Below are 21,608 nucleotides of genomic sequence, written 5' to 3' on the forward strand. Positions count from 1 at the left end.
GGTTTTGACATCCATTTGCCATATTTCATAATCATGAAATACAGCAATGGCTAACATAACCCTAATAGACTTAATCTTTGCTACTAGTGAAAAGGTCACATCATAATCAACTCCCGGAGTTTAAGAAAAGCTCTTTGCAACCAGTCGCGCCTTATAAGTGTGTACATTACCATCCATGTCGGTCTTCTTCTTGAAGATCCATTTGCACCTGACTGTCTTACGACCTGGTACATTGTCAACCAAGTTCCAAACTTGATTGTCATACATGGACTGTATCTCGCTGTCCATAACCTCTTTCCATTTAGCAGCCTCAGGGCCTGCCATGACTTCTGTGTAGCTGTTAGGTTCATCTAGACTTACCATTAACTAATAAGTATATTACCTTCCGCAGTAATATGGAAACAAAAGTAATGCTCAGGTGCATTCCTAACTCTCGTGGAACGCCTCAGAGGTACAGACTCGTCAGTCGGACAAACAGTAGTTTCCTCCTCAGGTTGATTGCTAGGGTTTGAGGTTCCTTCACCACTTGACACTTGAATTTCTTCAAGGTCAATTTTCCTCCCACTGTTTCCTTGGCTTATGAACTCTCTCTCTCTCTCTCTCTCTCTCAATCCTCTCCTTGCTATAAAGACCACATTATCGATGGGTCTGTAGAAGAGGTAACCAAAGGATTTTTGTGGGTAGCCGATGAAAATACACCTCTCACTCCGAGGTTCGAGCTTATCGTGAGTCTCACACCTCACAAAAGCCTCGCAACCCCAAATCCTGATGTGATCTAGATTGGGAACTTTTCCAGTCCACATCTCGTGAGGTGTTTTGGCAACCTTTTTGGTAGGGACTAGATTAAGAATATGGGCGGTAGTCTCTAAGGCATACTGTTATATGCATTTTATATGCATCTTTTAGCACAATTTCCTATGTATTTCATTATAAAAAGCTAACTAACTCCCGATTATTCTTATGTATTTCGTGTAACATGATTATTTTGAAGAATGCATGTACTACTTACGTTTGTTACGACTTTTCAGGGCCATTTGGAGCACATGGATGATTGCGCAAGTTCGGGATGCGTTTATGGATGCTTTCGAGCTTAATTGGAGTCTAGACCAAGTAGGGATGCAGGGAAATGATCAAGAACTGCTTGGAAGGGTGAACGACGATCAAAAGAGCCAAAAAAAAGGAACATGTGATCGCAGGTTGGGTCGCAAGTTGCCTTCGAGGTTTTGTCGAGCCAAAAAAAATCATCAGCTTAGGAAAAGTGATACATGCGATCACAGGTTGTGCCCTTGCGATCGCAGGTTGGTCAATTTGCGTCGAAATGGCAACGTGCTTCATTAAAAAGTCTCGTAACTCCTTTTGGGTGATACATGCGATCGCAGGTATACCCTTTGCGATCGTAGGTATGATGTTTTGACAGCTAGACGTATAAATACAGGCCCATACTCTTCCAATAACCCTAATTGCGATTCCTAGCGATTCAGAGGCGATTTTTAGAGGGTTTCAAGTGAAGAACGCAAATCTAAAGGAGACGATTCGATTCCTATTCATAGTTTAGTAAGATTTATCGTTTAGATTCTATTTCCACTGTTTGTAATCCGTTTTTAGCCATGTCATGCTAAAAACTCAAATTTCAGTTTCGCAAGACGTAACCTTTTCGTATGATTAATCATTAGGCATTTTTTTACTATTATTATTGTTTAGTTTGATCAATTATGTGTTAAATTGAGTGTTTGATTTTGATTTCAATTTCCGTTGCCCACTTAAATTGTTTGTGAATCATTCTAGTCGTCTAATTGTTTAGATCCATAATTGTCTAGATTAATTAATAAAAAGTGACATATATTAGATTAATTCTACATTTAGGGTTAACTCTAATATGAAATGATCAAACAAGTTTTAACGCCTTCGAGCTTATGAAAGGTATTGAACTTTACTGGAATTACACTGTGTCTAATGCAACTTTTCTGTGTTAGTCAAGAGCTTGTTTGGTTAATTTAGTAAAAAAGATATACTTTATTCGAATAACTTATTTTGATTAAATGATTTTTGTAATAAAGGTCATTAGAGCTTGTTAATGAACCTTAGTACTAGTTTAAACAAGTGCATAGTCAAATATTGTGTTGAAGGTTAATTACACGCTTAGGGGAGTCACCGCGAAACTGGAATTGCTTTCTCTTAATTATATTTTCATCACTTTAAATTTAGTCATTTTCTTGTCATTTTCAATTTCTATTATTTTAATTTTCAGAAATAAAACCCCCCCTTTTTATGTTTATTGCATTCATCAAGAATTAGTTCATACCTTACGCAAAGAGGTGTAAACGTTAGGACGTGTCCCTGAGGATCCAACCCTGCTTACCTGTACTACCTGTTAGTGCAGTAAAGCAGTTTATTTTATATTTTTATTCGTTAAATCGTGTACGACAATGGTCTTAACATATTGGCGTCATTGCCAGGGACACGGTAAAACACTAATAGTTTTATGCCAAGATCTTCACGTACAGGTAATCTGATTTTTAATCCAAAGATTGAGAAGAGTGCTAGGAAGCTAAAGAAGGTGGCAAAACTTCAAAAGCAACAAATAGGAACCTCAACCTCACTCACACCACAAGGCACTCCCTTGTGGAACGAACCTGAACCCTCATTTCAACCTTTTCCAAAAGCACCACCTACCTCACCCATTAACAGTACGTTCAAAACATACTCATCATCATCTTTAGACAAACCCAAACTCACAGATTCTTCTGAAACTGAAACAGAATCCATCATGAGCGAGAACGGAGATGAAGCTGAAAAGACTCTCGATGAAGCTAAAAAGACTCTCTGCGAGTCGGCAACACAAGAGGTTACCCAACATCCCTTGTGTAACACCTTTCAAGAAGCTCAAAATTTTGAGCTCAAATCCGGCTTAATCCATCTGCTGCCCCCGTTTCGAGGCCTTGAGAATGAAGATCCTCATAAATTTCTCAAGGAATTCCATGTTGTCTGCTCTGGAATGAAACCGCATGGAGTTACTGAAGACCAGATCAAACTAAGGGTGTTTCCCTTCTCAATTCAAGATGCAGCAAAGGAGTGGTTATAAGACCTTCCATCTGGTTCAATAACAAGCTGGAATGAACTCGCCAAACTATTTCTATAATAATATTTTCCCGAGGAGAAAGTGTCAAATCTACGCAGAGAGATTCTAGATATAAAGCAAGACAAAAGAGAAGCTCTCCACACTTATTGGGAGCGATTCAAGAAGATATTAGTTTGATGCCCACAACATGGCTTTAGTGATTATCAGCTATATAAGTGTTTCTGTGAAGGATTGATACCCATGGAGAGGCGAGTAATAAATGCATCTAGTGGATGGTCACTTTCAAACATGACACCAACAGAGATCGGGGCACTAATAAAGAAGCTGGCCAATGAATTAAAACATTCAGCAACTGAGGAAGAGTGGTACCCAGACCACCCAATAGGAGTCAAGGAGATGAGTAACACCCACCTGGAATCCCAGAATTCAGAATTGACCAAAGCTATCCTTTTGTTGACAAAAGAAAAATGTATTGAGCCAAAGGTCAAACCTTGTGGGATCTGCTGCAAAACCGAGCACCCAACTGATATCTGCCCACTACTTCAAGAAGATAATGACTATGTACAAGCTATGGGAGGATTTCAGCAAAGGCCATTTGATCAGTATCGCAACAACCAAGCTTGGGAGGGCGTCAAAATAACAATTTCCAGCCAAGACCTCAATAGAACTTTCAGCAAAGAAACGAATACCAAGCTCCACCCGGGTTTCAGCAATCTTTTCAGCAAAATCAGCACCAAAGCAATTTTTAGCAACCACCTGTTCAATCATAAGCTAGTAGTTCCAGCGTGTGTTTGGAAGACATAGTTAAAAGTCTTGCAACTAGTACCCAAGCCTTCCAGAATGAAACAATGTTTAGCATAAAAAATCTGGAGCAATAGGTATCGCAACTCATGAACTCCATGAGCAAATTAGAGCACACACACAAGGAAAATTCCCATCTCAGACTGAGAAGAACCTGAAGCACAATGCTTGTGTTGTCACCCACAGAAGTGGTAAATACTACAAAGGACCAGATCAGCAAGAAGATGAGGAAGAAGAGATCGTGGTTGAGTAAGAATCTGAGACAACTGAAGAGGTGCAGAAAAAGATGGACCTGCTGAAGCTGAAGTGAAAATTACCCCTCCTCCTTTTCCCTCAAGACTAAAAAACACGAAAAAAGAAAAGGAAGATAAAGAGATTATGGATTTCTTTAGAAAGGTTGAGTTAAATATTCCCCTTCTTGATGCAATTAAACAACTACCCCGATATGCTAAATTTTTAAAAGTTATGTACTTCAAAAAGAAAATTAAAAGGAAACGAAACAGTTAAAGTAAGCAAGAATGTTTCAACAGTTTTACAAAAAAGGCTACCCCCAAAGTGTAAGGATCCAGGAGTATTTACTGTTCCTTGCAAGTTGGGGAACCTTTCAGTGCCACGAGCTATGTTGGACTTAGGAGCTTCTATAAATGTTTTACCACATTCAACTTTTAAAACTATCGGGGTAGGGCCTTTAAAAAGAACAGGAGTCATCATTTAGTCAGCTGATTGTTCTTTGGTGCACCCAAAAGGTGTGCTGGAAGACGTTTTGGTTCAAGTGAATGAACTCATATTCCCAGCTGATTTCTATGTTTTGGATATGGGAGATGACGACTCACCAAACTCAGGTTCCATTCTTTTGGGGAGACCATTTTTAAAAACTGCCATAACCAAAATAGATGAGTATGATGGTACCCTTTCAATGGAATTTGATGGTGAAGTTATCAACTTCAATATCTATGATGTCATGCATTATCCTTACGATATTTCAGTCCTCAATTTTATTGATGTAATTGAACCACTAACTATAGAATATTTTGAGATTGCTAACCGTGAGTCACTAGCATTAGTGCTCCACAGAAATTTATCTATTAATGCAACTCAGGTTATATCAAAAAATTATGTGGTTGATAGAGAAGTTCAAGAGATGGTAGCTCATATGGATAAACAAAGAAAGTTGAGGTATGGTACCCACACTCTTAAATTACCAATTTCTAACTCATTGATTTTTCCTTCTATAGTGCAAGCTCCCATCTTGGAGCTGAAGACACTTCCAAAACACCTAAAATATGCATATCTAGGAGAAAAATAAACATTACCAGTTATCATATCCAACAAGCTGTCAGAAAAAGAAGAGTTTGAGCTAATCAGAATTTTGAAGGAGTATAAAACCGCAATTGGGTGGACTATTGCAGACATCAAAGGACTCAGCCCATCTCTTTGCATGCACAAAATTTTGACGGAAGAGGATTATAAGCCATCGCGACAAGCCCAACGCAGATTAAACCCACCAATGATGGAGGTGGTTAAAAAAGAAGTTATGAAGTTACTGGATGCTGGGATGATATACCCAATTTCTGACAGCAAGTGGGTCACCCCAGTTCAAGTTGTTCCCAAGAAGGCTAGGGTGACAATGGTAGAGAAAAAAGAAGGAGAGTTGGTTCCAACTCGGGTTCAGAATGGATGGCACGTTTGTATTGACTACAGAAAATTAAACGCAGCCTCCCAGAATGATCATTTTCCTCTCCCATTCATAGATCAGATGCTAGAGAGGCTTGATGGAAAATCTCACTACTGCTGCTTGGATGGATTTTCAGCTTTCCATCAAATTCCAGTTGCTCCAAAAGACTAGGAGAAAACTACTTTCACCTGCCCTTTCGAGACATTTGCGTATAGGCGTATGCCCTTTGGACTCTGCAACGCACCCGCTACCTTTCAAAGGTGTATGGTTAGTATCTTTTCTGAGTACATCGAAAATATCATAGAAGTCTTCATGGATGATTTTACCGTCTATGGAGAATCCTTTGATATTTGTTTGAAAAACCTTACAAAAATTTTACAAAGATGTATAGAAACAGACCTGATCTTAAATTTTGAAAAATGTCACTTTATGGTTGACCAAGGTCCGATTCTTGGACATATTGTTTCAAAAAGAGGTTTAGAAGTTGATAAAGCAAAAATAGATGTTATAAAGAGCTTACCCTACCCGAAGAATGCTCGGGAAGTGCATTCCTTTCTTGGTCATGCAAGGTTTTGCAGGAGGTTTATAAAAGATTTTTCAAAGATATCAGTTCCCATGTGCCAGCTGTTGCAAAAAGACATTGAATTTGACTTCAATGAAGGTTTCAAGAAGGATTTTGATGTGCTGAAAAATCTTCTTACTTCTACCCCCATCATTCAGCCCCCAGATTGGAGTTTACCATTCGAGATAATGTGTGACGCCAGTAACACTGCCGTTGGAGCTATTCTAGGACAGAAAAAAGACCGGGTTCCCCATGTTATATACTATGCATCAAAAACTTTGGACAACGCCCAAACAAACTACTCCACCACAGAAAAAGAGTTGTTGTCAATTGTTTTTGCATTGGAAAAATTTAGACAATATTTTTTGGGCACGAAAGTTATAATCTTTTCGGATCACGCAGCCATTTGGTACCTTGCTGCCAAAAAAGACTCAAAGCCAAGGTTGATTAGATGGATTTTGCTGCTACAGGAATTTGATATAGAGATTAGGGACAAAAGTGGGAGAGAATATTTGGTAGCTGATCATTTGAGCCGACTCACCCCACCTGAAGACCCGACACTGATCCGCGAAACATTTCCTGACGAGCATCCATTCACTGTTCAGAATCCTCCTTGGTTTGCTAATATTTTGAACTACTTGGTCTCCAAAGAACTCCCTTCAGATCTCACTCGAGCCCAAAAAGATAAAATAAAGAAGGATGCGAAAAGATATGCTTGGGACGAGCCGTATCTATGGAAACACTGTGCTGATAAGGTGATTAGAAGATGTGTGCCTCAAGATGAAGTCCATTCAATCCTGAATTTCTGCCATTCAGAAGCTTGTGGAGGGCTTATGGTCCACAACGAACCGCACGCAAGGTCTTGGACAGTGGTCTTTATTGGCCTCATTTCGTGACTCTTTTCTATTTTGCAAAACTTGTGAAAGGTGCCAAATGACTGGGTCTTTGACATCTCGTAATCAAATGTCACTTACTCCGATCTTGGGTTGTGAAATTTTTTACATTTGGGGTATAGATTTCATGGGTCCGTTTCCGCCTTCTTTCGGGTTTGTATACATCTTACTTGATGTGGATTACATGTCCAAATGGGTCGAGGCAAAAGCTACACGAACAGACGATGACAAGGTTGTGGTTGATTTTGTCAAGAAAAATATATTTGCTAGGTTTGGGACACCAAAAGCCATTATTAGTGATCGGGGTACGCATTTCTGCAACCGCACCCTCGAAGTAGTACTCAAGAAGTATGGTGTCACACATCGGGTATCCACAACATATCACCCGCAAACCAATGGGCAGGATGAAGCTTCAAACAGACAGATCAAGGGTATTATAGACAAAACCATCAATCCAGTCAAAAAAAATTGGAGTATTCGATTGAATGATGCATTATGGGCTCACCGGACAACATACAAAACTTCTATTGGTATGTCACCATATAGAATTGTTTTTGGCAAACCTTGTTGATTACCGGTTGAATTAGGGCATCGAGCATATTGGGCTGTCAAAAATATAAATATGAGAATGGGTGAAGCTGGTAAGAAAAGAAGAGTGGATATCTAAGAGTTAGAAGAAATCAGAAATTCTGCTTACGAGAACGAAGCAATCTATAAGGAGAAGACGAAAGCATTTCACGACAAGATGATCTCGCGAAAGGTATTCACTACTGGTCAAAAGGTACTCTTATATCACTCTCGTTTCAAACTTATATCCGGTAAATTGAGGTCTCATTGGGTGGGACCTTTTTTTTGTTAATAACATGTTTGATCATGGTGCCATAGAAATTAAGAGCGAACAAACAGGAAAGATTTTTAAGGTAAATGGTCATCGTCTCAAACCATTTTATGAAGGGTTTCAAGTTACAAATGAAGAAGTGGAGGTATTCGAGGTCCTGACTTACCGTAATTGAGGAAACCAAGTAACAATGTCGAGCCAACGACAATAAAAAGGGTAGCTTGCCGGGAGGCAACCCGGGCGTTTGTTTTGGTTTTTGTTCGACTTCTTTTTAATTTTTGTGTGTTTTTAGCTACTTAAATCGTCTTTTTTTTTTAACTGAATTGTGTTTTTTAAAATAAAAGGAACAGAGAGAATTTTAAAAAAAAAAAAAAAAAAAAAAGGTTGAAAAACGCAGTTTTTGTGGAACCTGCAATCGAATGTCCTGTCTTTGCGATCGCAGGGTATGATTTTTTTAGTCGCAGGTGGTCATCGAGTTTTTTTGGAATTGTTTTCACGAAAAAAGCATACATGCGATCGCAGGTTCCCCCCTTGCGATCACATGTATCTCGTTTTTGTTCCGAGCAGCACGTTTGAACATTTAAAAATCGATTAAAGGCAATTTTTCAAAACCTGCAATCGCAGGCTCCCTACTTGCGATCGCATGTATCAAATTCTTTTCATATAACCGTTACCTGCCACGAAAAACATACCAACGGTCATTTTTTAAAAACCTGCGATCGCAGGTTCCCCCTTGCGGTCGCAGGTTGTGTTTTTGCTATAAATACCGATCGCATCCTCATTTGTTACCACCACACTTCAAAAGTTCCCTCTGAAATCCACTACATTTAGAGTTCTTCTACCAACAAACACCCAAATCACTCGTTTTTCGTCCAAATCAAGCAAATAAGGTATCAATCTCTGATGTTTACTCCTACAACATCTTTACGGTAACGAAATCATGTTTTCGTGGTTGAAATTCTCAAAACATCTCATTTTGTTCATTTTGAAATTTGTATTTTTGTGAGTTTCTTTTTCAGATCTATGCTTCGTTAGTGATCCGCAGACCACAAAAAGTAGAAACGTATGCTCACGACGCAATTTAAAAGAGATTCATCCGGACGATATTTCAAAAATCAAAAAAAAAATTCGGCACGAAAAATATACTGCTGCTCAGCGCACAGTCAGGTATCTTCGTTCACGCAGACAGGGTGACGCTCCATAGCCGTAATACACTGTCCAGGCGGACAATATCACGGTAGATTTAGGTTCACAGGCCGCACTTGACTGTTACCAGCGGCTTCTCGACCGCGAGATTATACCACAAGCCTGGGCCCCTAGCCGCACACTAATGCGAGAACTCCATATTTATGATGGTGTTCACGCTCTTTTTTCCAATATTGGCTGGGAGCGCCTATTATCTGCGGATTTTGCCACTTGTCCCCTACTGACCCGAGATTTTTTAGCCAAGTTTAGTGAGATAAATCATGAGGGAAACCTAGCTTTTCACATTTTTATTACCCCTCACACTATTCACGTGCACCAGTTATGTACTATCTTCCATACCCCCATCACCAGTTTATTCCAGCCCACCCCCGCTTTTGACGTACGCGAGTTTTGGTACTCCATCACTGGTTTGGCCTCTTATGATTCAGCCTCATCCGTACAGACTAGTATCGTGCACCCTGTTCTCAAAATTGCATTGAAAATTATATGCAATATCATTTATGAGTAATTTGTATTTTACTCTTGGACTCGGCGAGTTGGAGGCCCAACTCGTCGAGTAGACTCGACATTGTGCGGGAGCTTTACTGATCGACTCAACGAGTAGAAGCTTTCTGGATGAAACCTTAATATTTAGGGTTTGCACCCTATTTAAACGAGTCATCTCGTCCCAAACCAGCCTCCATCGTCCCTCCCAACCCAGAGAAACCCTAAATCGAAACCCTAAGCCTTTATTGAGTGTTCTTTTGCTTTTTAGTGCCTTTTGTGTGTATTTGAAGTTGCAAAAGGAGAAGGAAGCTTGGGAGATCAAGAGAGAGCAAGTAGATCCAGAAGTTTTGGCACATTTCCTGCTCATTTGAGGTATAAAGCTAATACCTTGGCTTTTCAATACTTAAATCTTGATTTTGGGCTATTTTCTACCTATTTCTAAGCTTTAGTGAAGCTATACTCGGATTTACACACTTCAGATTTGGAACTATTGAGGGTTCCCATGGCATAAAGGTGCCAACTTTATGGCCATGGGAGACTCATGCAACAGATAAACCCCTTTTTATGGCTTTTTGAGCCAAAAACCCCATGCATGGACATCAAGTTCGTAGCTTTACGTATAATATGGACCCTAGGAGGTCAGATCTATGGTTTGGATGCATTTTGACTGATTAAAGTCGACTGTATAGTTTGGGACAAAGAGGGACTCGACGATTCGTTCATGGGACTCGGCGAGTCGGGACGTATTTTCCATCAAATCCTTTCTGTTGATGGACTAGATGCTAAGATTGAAGGTCCCTCAGTTGTCTAGGCTCATTAGGGACCTGGAAATCATAGAACTCGGCGATTGTATGAGCTAACCCGGCGAGTTCAAGGCAATGTCCCAACCATATGAAGACGGACTCGACGAGTTCAAGGAGAACTCAGCGAGTCATAGACTAAATTCCTTCATACAGATGAAGTTGGACTCGACGAGTTCAAGGATGAACTCGGCGAGTCGGTTGAAGAAGGTCCCAATGTTTTGTTGAAAGGGAACTTGTCGAGCTCTTGCTAGACTCGACGAGTAAGGATCGAGCTGTAACATTTTGTGGACGTGGGGACTCGACGAGTTGGTGGACCAACTCGGTGAGTCGAGTCAATCGAATGTTGACTTTGACCAAAGTTGACTTTGACCAAGGTTTTGACCTTGACTTTGACTTGTACGTGAGTTGACCCTTGTAGGAGTTATAAGTATGAAATGGTAATTTAGAAAGGATGTTGTGTAGGGATCGAGGAGTCGAGAAGCTTTGATTTCCATACCGAGGACAGTGCAGACACTACACGACATTAAGGTGAGTTACCTTCCATTAGAGGTGGGTCTACGGCCACAATTTCGGCCTACTAACAGGAGCTGTCTTTAGATGATTGTCTTTGTGATAATTGTCTAGGTTTGCTACTACCTGATGTGTCTTATGTGCCGACATGATATGTTATATGTGATAGTGGTAGTAGGAGGGGAATAGTCCCCTGAATCGGTCATTGGGACCAAAGGGTAGGTCAATACCCCGGATATGTATGGCCGTATGATTATAATATGTTATTGTGTGGTAGTAGTAGGGGTGAAATAGTCCCCGTTGCCCGTTGAGATAGACCGAAGGGTAGGTCGGCACCCCAGAACGACCTGACATGGATAGTTCAGTACCCCAGAATGGATTGACATGGGTAGGTCAGCACCCCAGAATGGCTTGACATGGGTAGGTCGGGAACCCCAAAATTGACCGACAGTATGTATGTTGTATGGTATGTGGTATGATGGAGGAACTCACTAAGCTTTGTGCTTACAGTTTTCAATTTTGGTTTCAGGTACCTCTTCATCTAAGGGGAAGGAGCCGACAGGGTAGAAACGCATCGCACACACATGCTTCCGCATTTGAGAACCCTGAGATTGTACTCTGACATTATACTATTTGACATTATGATTTTCGAGACATGTAACTATGGTTTTGTAGTTTGATGTGATATTAGTAATGTTTTTTGTCAAACAATTTTACAAGTAATATAATTAAAAACAAAAATTTATGGTCTCGGTTTTTAGGATGTTACATTCAGGTTCATTTGAGACCATACTAATTTTGGGAGAACGTGAGACGCAATCTAAAATTAATTTTAAAATGCAAAATAAATGGAAAAATCCAAAAATTCTTTTTTAATTATTATTTTCGTGACTTTTTTTTACCTAAAAAATTAAAATATATATATATATATATATATATATATATATATATATATATATATATATATATATATATATATTCAAAAATACATGAAATATTCTAATAGAATATTACACTGTAAATATTCTAATGTGATTTTTAGAATGTTAGAATATTCTATTAGATTTGTCAGATATGTAAAATATATTCTAATATTCTACTAAATTATTCTAATATTCTACTAGAATATGTAAAAAAAACAGTATTTTATTTATTTATTATTTATTTATTTTAGTATTTTTTTTTAATTTTTTTTTTTGAAAAATATAAATGACGAAAATCATATTTGAATTTTTTCTTTCGGAATTTTCAATTATTTTGCATTTTAAAAATATTTTTTATCTACAAAATGAGTGACTAGAATTGCGACTCACGGTCTCACAAAATTAAGCTATTTCACATGAACTTAATACTATATATATATATATATATATATATATATATATATATATATATATATATATATATATATATATATATATATATATATATATATATATATATATATATATATATATATATATATATATGGGAGGGGGGGCATCAATACACTGTTAAGTACAAAATATATTTGGTTAATAATTGTAAAATTACATATAGATGGTTAAGGCATCGATGTATTTTTTTTTGAGAGTGTGTCCTGTGTAATTCTCCTTTTCTTGTTTAGTTATAATTTCAGCAGATTATATCATGATGTATGACTCGAATGAGATTAAATACAAAAAAATAACTCTTAATCGGTCCGGATGTATGTCGTGTTTGTATGTTGAGATAGCTCAGCCTAAAATTTCATTTGTGGTTTGTCAGGAGTGGTGACCGAATAAGGCGGATGTTGTTGATTTTGGTTGTCATACGGTTAAAACCATGCGTGATCAGGCCCGTTCTAAAGGGTGAGCGAAAGGGGTGATAGTCAATGACCCATCTTAGGGGCCCAAATTTTTATGGAAATTGTTATGTTTAGAATATAATACAAATAATTTTATTTTAATTATTGAGTTATTAAAAAAAATGATGAAATTTGTGTATTTTAAAGGTCCATTTTTTTCTCTCACCTTAAACCCAAAATATGTTTGAAATAACTGTACCTAATTCGTAATGTTTACCATGACCCTACAATAAAATATATCATATAGTCTCCACCTCTTATTTACTCTTATTTATCACAGCCCGCACACTCTAGTTGACAAAAAAAAGCAATTTGCCATTTTAAGAAAATGCTCCACAAAGGTATAAACTCTACAAAAAAAAATAATAAAAATTAAAAAAAAATAAAAAAATAAAATAAAAGTGGTACTATGGCCCCTCTTAAAACCGTAGGTTTTATGTCATTTTTCCTTGTTCTTCTACAATGTTATTTCGAACGTTCTTATGTTTTGTCTTGGTAAAATTTAGTTAGGTCATGCAACTTTCTCTTTAAGGACAAGATTTATAACCACCTTTAGCTTTTCTGCAGATTTAATGATTTATTAAACACTCGATTTAGTTAATAACTAATTGAAAGCCTCAGCAAGTGACACGTGTGGATGTTACTATTATTATTTATTAAAAGGTAATAAACAGTAATACTCGGTATGTCAACAGAATCAATTATAATAATTTTAAAAAAGTTATATCATGTTACGTAAATGAAACTTTAAAAATTAAGATATCTAATTTGAAATCAATTTTGTGAAGTGAAAGGGAAAAATACCCGTTTCGTGTCGTCGATAATATGGTGGTGAAAATAAGTTAGGTATAAAAAAAAGTTTAATAAAATAATTTTCTACTGCAAAACGAAATATGCCTTGCCCTTTTTGGTAACGCAGCTTTATGTTATTGGTAGTTATAATTAAGTTTGGTAGTGCACCTTTTCTCTTTTGAGATGTTTTTAATTAAATTTTAAAGTAACTGAATAGGTATATATTGTCCAATTAAATAGAAAGAATTTGGGGAAACCGTTGTTATTTTTCGTTTTATGAAATTTGTTTAGAATGATATAACTTGTTTAAAATAATTTAAAAAACTTAAGTTCAAATAAATAATCACTCAAAATAAATATTTGTACTTTTAGATTCCCTTGTTTTAATTGTTCAAATACATCATCGAACAATATTATAAATATCGATATCTTCAATTTTAAACAACTGGGATATTCTTTATCCTCCATTTCTTTCTCCAAGACCATATCTTCCCATGATAAACTTGGCATGAAAAATATCCTTGATTGCATCACAAAGATTTGATCGTGATCTCCAAAAATGCCTAAGAATATAAAAGACCTAAAATTATGAAGGAACCAAATTTTTTATTCTCATTAAAGTAGAATTAAAATCGTATCACTAAAGCATTTGAAACACTATTTATAAACTTGAAACATTTTGATCTATATATATCAGATTTATTATAAATATAATCAAAAATCATATTGTGGATCAATCTAAATATATAATCACAATTCATGGATCAATAATAATGTTCTCTATTATAAACTAGGTGTGAGACCCATATGTTATACGAATTTGATAAAACAAAAAAATTAAATATAAAAGTTTAAACAAAAACTTATTTAAATTTGAAATTTAAAATTTAAATTTAAAATTTAAAAGGAACCATATTAAATACTATATGAGTATTAATATTGCAATTTATTAGTTATTTTTAATTAAGAGATGTAAATATGATGTGTTAATTAAGAAAAGATAAAAAAAAAAAAATGAGAAAATGACAAATAGAAAAAACATTTATTCAAAAATACCAAAAAATGACATGTGTCCAAGTTAATAAGAGAGTTGCATGTGACAAAATTATTTTCATTTATTAATGATGATATGAATGAAATAACATATTAATCTTTTTGAAGTCAATTATACGAGAATAGTTTTAAAGTCTTTTTAGTATTTTCATCGTGATAAATTAACAAACATCAATGACAAATTTAACAATTAATGTGCATTATATATTGATAGCCCAATGCTAAAACATAAGGAGATACAAGATTATTATTATGTTGTAGGATTGAGTTTCAAATATAAGATTTACATCGAAACCCAATTTTGTATGTCTTTTTAGGTTGATCTAGTGGTTCAAACTCATTTAAAAGTCAACAAAAATATATATCCTCACCATTTTATATCACTTATATTATAATGTTTGATGTTTACTTCTCGTCAGAATATTTCTTCATAAATGACGTCTGAATGTCAATCTAGTGGTTTAAACTCATTTAAAAATCAGTGAAAATGACATACTCACCATCTTAAGAGATGTTATTATGGTTTAAAATCTCGATTTCTACAACAAGTAAATGAAGACCCCAATAAGGTCAATCCGGGAGATGTTTAGTGAGTTTAAACCACTAAATCGACATTGAAGGAGTCTTCATTTATTTGTTTTACAAATAGAGCTTCTAAACCACAATAACATCTTTTGAAAGGATAACTATACATTTTTCGCTGACGTTTAAGTGAGTTTGAACCATTAGACCGACCTTCATTTATAGAGCCTTTTTTACAATTTGAAACTCAATGTTAAAATCGAAATTTTGGTAAACTTAGTGACTTTATTGCAATTCCGGAAAAATGGTTATCGTGAGAGTATTGAGAACACTACTAGAAAAAAGGCATTTTACGACGCTCATTGCGCGTCGTAAAACGCTCAGACGACGCGCAAATGCGTGTCAAGGAAGGCCCTGTCATAAAGAGAGACGACGCGCTTTTGCGCGTCGTCTATAGACGACGCGCATTTATGACGCGCATTTACGACGCGCAGTTACGACACGCAATGCGTATCAAGGAAGGCCCTGTCATAAAGGAAGACGATACGCATTCGCGTGTCGTAACCTTACGACGCGCGTGTTAATGACACGCAATGCGTATCAAGAAAGGTCATGTCATAAATGAAGATGACACGCATGTTTGCGTATCATAATTTTAAATGTTAAAAAAAAAATTATTTTTTATAGATTTACTAATTTTCAAATTAAATTTGCATTTAATGCCTCACAATATAAAATAAAATATCATATACAAAAAATATAATCCATTTCATAAAATTTAATGTCATACAAATAAAATACCATAAATAACAAAGATAATTCATTTCACTAATATGTCAAATACAAATAATTATTCCAATAGTGACTAAATGTTATAAAAAAATGAACTCAAGAGAAGCAGAATATACAATTGCATTATCTAGCTTACTATCTGCCAACAACTCTCCGTGTGTTTGCTTTTTGTTTGAGTCTCGTTTCCTCCAAAACTACTAGATACAATGGCTTACCACTTCAGATGCATCAGGAGTGAGTTCAATAAAAGATCCAACATCCCTGTAACCCTTCTTTCTTCCCAACCCAGGGACTTTTTCTATTCTTCAGCAACCAAGCATCAATCATAGGATTTTTGACCAATTCCTTATCCTCTATCAATAACACCAAGAAATCCTACACAGATAAAACCATGATTCTGTTAACAATTACTGGTTTATAGTTGTATAAATATACTCTTACTCACCATAGAGGAAATATCATATTTAAACAAGTTGACTCTCTTTTCTATTAACCAGTAATCAAGAAATGGGCCCACAAGTAAAAGGGATCCAGCCTGGATAGGTGTTGTATGTCCCAGCAGATTGAAAGAGCTTAACAAGTATTTCCTTTTGAGATAATGATGGAAGACAAGTCATCATCTTGTATTCCTATAAGAAATCAGTTGATCACAAACTACATGTGCAACTGCAGGTATACACACACATACAGAGAGAAAGAGAGAGAGAGAGAGAGAGAGAGAGAGAGAGAGAGAGAGAGATAGAGAGAGAGAGAGATAACCTTGGCATGTGTCATTATCTCTTTAGCCCAAGAGAAGAAATTATTGTTGTTGATGTTGCACACCAGAAACAAGAGATTGTGAAGAAACCTCTCAGAGGAGCAAGTCCAAGAAACCTGCATAAACTTCAAAGTAAACATACATGTTATATTTTATATTGTGCTTCAACATCTACCAAAGGGTATTGTTGTCTTTTAACAACAATATAGCGGAGATGATTAATAAATTTGACTCAAAAACCAAACATATTTGAAGTTGGATGATGATTAATAAAAACCAAACATATTTGAAGTTGGATGATAATTAATAAATTTGACTCAAAAACTAAAAGAAAACATATAATTAAAATGACCTTAATCCTATTAGCTAAACAAAATACACTAATCCCATTAGTGAATAACCAAATAAAAATGAAACAAAATAGCCCAAATCCTTTTGATCTTCAATCCATATAAAGATTCAAATTAATACTCCATCTTAATTTCTAAGAGTATTATAATCCTATCAACAAAGAACTAACTAAAAACCAAGCAAAGTGGACCAACATTGAAGACAATCAAGAAATTAATAGTAAAATATTACAAAGCCTCATAAGTACAGTGGTGAGAGGATTGGATCCAAACTAATCATTCCTTAAGTCTTGTTTTTTTAACTAAAAATCAACTTAAATTTATAATAAAGCTAATTTATTAAATTTCATGCCCCCTTCATTGTTATGCCTTTAACAGCTCTTACATACATACATCAATTCATTGAAACAACTCATTTCATCCAGACATCAGTATATTTGGTGTGTATGAAGGAAGAAAGAAAGTACCTCCTCATTAGACCAATTATCATTTAGACATTTTAAATCGTTACCCTTTGGTGACCAGATTAGTCCCTCTATCATGCCACTGAATTGATCCATTTTATTTCCCAATATAGCCAACTCTCTCCAGCCACGTTGTCCACACATCATCTCATCCATTCTGCATAATGATACCAATTTCTTCAGATAACAGACAATTTAAAACAGCCATGTATTTGGTTAGTGTGAATAGATAACATAGAAGAGTAACCTGAGAAAAGATTTCTGGGCAGCAGTTCCAATATCACCAGCAGCATAAGCTTCCTGCTTCAGGACTTGCTGGTGAAGATACTTGGCACAGAACTTAGAGACTGCCTGAACTGAAAGATAAAAAAAAAGCTTAGTGAGGACTGTTGGAACAGGTCCCAACCTTCTCACTCACACAACACAGATATATATGTATGCAGAAAGCAAATATAGAGATACGAAAGTACTTTGGACTCAAAGCTGCTGCACACTGACTTCTCATATTCAGAAAGCAAAGGCTATATATATAGCCTGTAGTACATATCCAATGGAAACAAACTAAAACAGTCTACAAACTAGCTAACTACTCCTTAAGACTAGGATGCTTTAAAGACCAAGTATACCCACATGCACTTCTAATGAACTAGTCAAGCACCATTTATTTAAACTAAATAAATCAAACAAATACTAACCATTAACCCATACCCATATCCATATCCTGAATCAAGATTACCCAACATTCACCCCCTAATCTTGATTATCCAAACCTCTTCCACAGTTCCTCCTTGCTTATGGATAGCTTCTGTATTTTCTGCCATCTCTTGCTAAATTTTTGAGTTCCAAAAAAAACATGTCTTGATCTCGTTCCTGCGTATTTTCTTCTTGCTTCTTGCTTGCTTTCTTTCTTGCTCTCTCAATCTTCTTTTGCTGAGAACCTATCTTGCTTTCTTGTCTGCTACTTGCTACAGACTTGTTTTTCTTGCTTCATGCTTGCTAACATTTCTCTTGCTATCCAAATCATTCTTGCTACTTGCTTTAAGAACACAAGGTTCTTATCTCTTGATCTTGCTAAACTTACTATTTTCTTCCTTGATTCGAACTTTCTTGTTTGGTCACTTCGAATCTTATTACTTGCTATTCAAACCACTTAGGTTTGATCTTGCTATCTTGCTTTAATCTTGCTCTATCTTGCTTAGACTCTTGCTGTACCTTGCTTCAATTTTCTTTCCTTCTCGATCAAAAGTGATCGCTTGCTGCTTCTTTCTTCTTTCTTGCCTGCTAACATGTCACACAGTTGTGTTGTTTTTTTCTTCTTCTTCTTCTTTCTTCTGATCACAAAGACCTAGCACCACCGAGTCCTTTTTCCTGCTTCACTCTCTACAATGAATCTATCTCTCGGCAATGGAGGTGATCGGCTCCAACAATGATCGACCTCTTCTCTCCTGTCTCTCTTCTTTCTTCTTTCTACTTTCTTCATTCTTCTTTCTTCATGTCTTTTCTCTTTCTTCTTTCTTCTTTCTACTTTCTTCATTCTTCTTTCTTCTTGTCTTTCTTTCTTTCTTCTGATTGTTGCCAATCAAACATTCTTTCTCTTGTCGACCTGCTGCTGCTTCTACTGCTCTTGTTGCCCTGCAGCCAAAAGCTCCTCCATCCGAAAGTCGACTCTCAAACTAGCTCTCTTCAACCTGCTCTGATACCCATATCCATATCCTGAATCAAGATTACCCAACAAGGACACCTTATATATGAAGAAACAAACATGTGTGTATATAATCTATATCCATATGCTTACCTCCATGGCCATCATAAACGCCAAAGAAAGATGTGGAGTTGTCCAAGTCAAGTAAAGCAACATGCTACCAAACACCTCATATTGACACATAAAATCTTGGTTAATTACTATAGTGATCAATGTTTGGGCTGACTGAAAGTTGTATCATAGAGAGATATAGAGAAAATTCAACAAGATTACAAGAGCATTAAACTATCATACCTTTTTAGAATATAGAAAATCCAAACAGGAACAATAGCTTATATAACTAACAAGTAGCCTATACTAGGGACTTACAACATCTTCCATTGATGTGCGCCATCCTTGCATGGATGAGACTCCATATCTCAGTTTCTCATTCTCACCATCGTCGGATGTTTTATCAGTTTTAGGTGTGCTTAGGTAAACCCCCATATCTAGTAATCAACCCGGATGGTAAGCCTAAAATCCCAAAATCATCAATCACAATTACAGAAGTTACAGTTAGATATAAAATTAGACGCCACATCTGGCATGCTAAAGAAAAATACAGCTATATCACTTCATATGTACAGTATATTATCAGACACCTAAAACCAGTACAGTTCAGATGCATCATGAAAACACGAAACAAATAAAGGCAACGAAACCAAAACACCAAACATAAACACAGATTCCAAACGGTCATGCCCTAAAATGCTAAGCCTAATTGAAATTTCAAACAATTATCGAATCAATGGCAAATCTAACGTAATATTAGATATTCCACAAATTCCAAATCTAGAAAACGAAGATGCTCACATAAAGCCCAATCACGATGGATCAATGATTTCAAAAACGAAATGACAGATTAAGGGTGAATCGAATTGTAAAAATTATCTATTTCTAAGCGAGCATCCGAGTGTAATTAAGATCTAAGCCGCATCACAACAAATCAAATATTCAAATTAACAAAACTTACGAGAGATTGGAATTGTCCGTACAGTTTTGTTCCAGTGGCGGATGAGGCATTTTATCAAACATGTTGCGTGCATCATCGGTTCTTCCCCATTTACTGTATAAGTCGATTTCTCGATTTCTATTTCTCTTTCTCCCATTCCAGTCTCCGACTTTCTGTTGCTGTGATAGAGAGTTTCCTTCCATCGCTGGGATTTGAGTAGTGCCACCACTCCTCCGAAGGCTCTGAGTTTTCTCGGTCTAGGTCACCAGACCTAATGTTGCTGGCAAGGGCAGGCGAGGTGAGATTGCTGGAGATGAGGGGCTCCATCGGCTGGGTGACGCTGGAAAGCGTTGGACGGTGGGGCAGGGCTAGACGGAGGTCAGAGGTGGGATGCGCCAACACCAAGAGAAACGTCGGAGGTGGGAGAAGCTGTCGACGTCGAGAACCGAGAAGAAGATAAAGGGTTTGTCGAAGTGAGAAGGAGAGAAAGGGAAGTTGAAGAGAGAATGAGCAGTACAGGAGGGCATAATCGGGGCAAGTTCTTGAAAAAAAAGCCCTAGCTACTAGGGAAATTAAAGTGGAGGGAGAAAAAAAAGGAAGGCGGGGATTTTAAGTTTTTGGGATTTCATTTTCCCCGGATGGAACGTGCGCGTTCTATTAAAATTTATAAAGCAACGGTCGTAGATGACACGCAGGTGCCCTCCATGTTTTTTTTTTGTTTAGACACTAATTTTAGGGCACGCAAAAATGCGCGTCTGAAATCCTTTAAATTTTGGAAGAGATGACATTATTTTTTAGACACTCACCTTTGCGTATCATAAATCACTGCGTGTCATGGTTCGCGCGTCGTAAAAGGCTATATTTCTAGTAGTGGAACCAGTAATTTGGTTGATATTGCAACTTGAGAAAAAAAATTGGAGTCAAAATCGAAATTTTATGGTAATATAATGACTTTCTTGCAATTTTCCCTTTTCAAAAACATAAAAATAAAAAATAAAAACAATTATTATTGTCATATTTATTTAAAATGTTGGTTAATAACGATTAGACAAAATTGCAAAAATGGTCCTTGTGGTAAGCATTTTTACCAAGATTTAGTCCAAATCTCGACTTTTTTGGCTTCATGGTCCTTTTGATGTAGTTTTTTTATGGTTTTGGTCCCTCTATAAACTGAAATGACTGTAATGTCCATATAATATTTTTTAATGTTTTTTTAATTAATTTAAATGAAAACGAAAATAAATATTGAATTTGGGCCCACATCTCTCTCTCTCTCTCACTCTCCCCACCCCAACCCATCTATCAATCGTCTTCTTCCTTCTTTCAAATACACGTACATCACTCATACATACACACACTGAACCTTCTTTCAAATACACGTACATCACTCATACATACACATACTGAAAAATGATTCTACAGAAACTGGTAAGAGCAAAACACCTCGACGAATTGTAGTAGAGATATGGAAAAAATGATTTTCTTGAAGAAACATAAATTTGAGTTT

The 21,608-nt window shown here is 36.4% G+C and overlaps 1 protein-coding gene across 1 annotated transcript; it reads right to left on the bottom strand.

Annotated features, from left to right (window-relative positions):
- Positions 1-16,337: 16,337 nt before the first annotated feature.
- On the bottom strand, positions 16,338-20,095 carry LOC145098794 (putative protein phosphatase 2C 60). Its single transcript, XM_079036399.1, has 7 exons — positions 19,963-20,095; positions 19,480-19,623; positions 19,204-19,267; positions 17,656-17,764; positions 17,412-17,565; positions 16,597-16,710; positions 16,338-16,466 (listed from the first exon to the last, which is right to left on the bottom strand). The coding sequence occupies exons 2-7, from the start codon at positions 19,594-19,596 to the stop codon at positions 16,338-16,340; spliced, it is 687 nt and encodes a 228-aa protein (XP_078892525.1). The 5' UTR covers positions 19,597-19,623; positions 19,963-20,095.
- Positions 20,096-21,608: the final 1,513 nt, after the last annotated feature.

This window comes from Lactuca serriola, chromosome 4 (genome assembly GCF_051521515.1).
Source record: "Lactuca serriola cultivar US96UC23 chromosome 4, Lser_US96UC23_V15, whole genome shotgun sequence".
NCBI lineage: Eukaryota > Viridiplantae > Streptophyta > Magnoliopsida > Asterales > Asteraceae > Lactuca > Lactuca serriola.

What these genes read in the sequence shown, in the direction of transcription:
- LOC145098794 (XM_079036399.1), bottom strand. Translation starts at nt 19,596, where the DNA reads ATGGGGGTTTACCTAAGCACACCTAAAACTGATAAAACATCCGACGAT. An exon ending in GCACATCAATGGAAGATGTT is followed by an intron (nt 19,268 to 19,479) that starts GTAAGTCCCTAG and finishes GGTGTTTGGTAG; the next exon opens with CATGTTGCTTTACTTGACTT. An exon ending in AGATAATGACACATGCCAAG is followed by an intron (nt 16,467 to 16,596) that starts GTTATCTCTCTC and finishes GATTTCTTATAG; the next exon opens with GAATACAAGATGATGACTTG.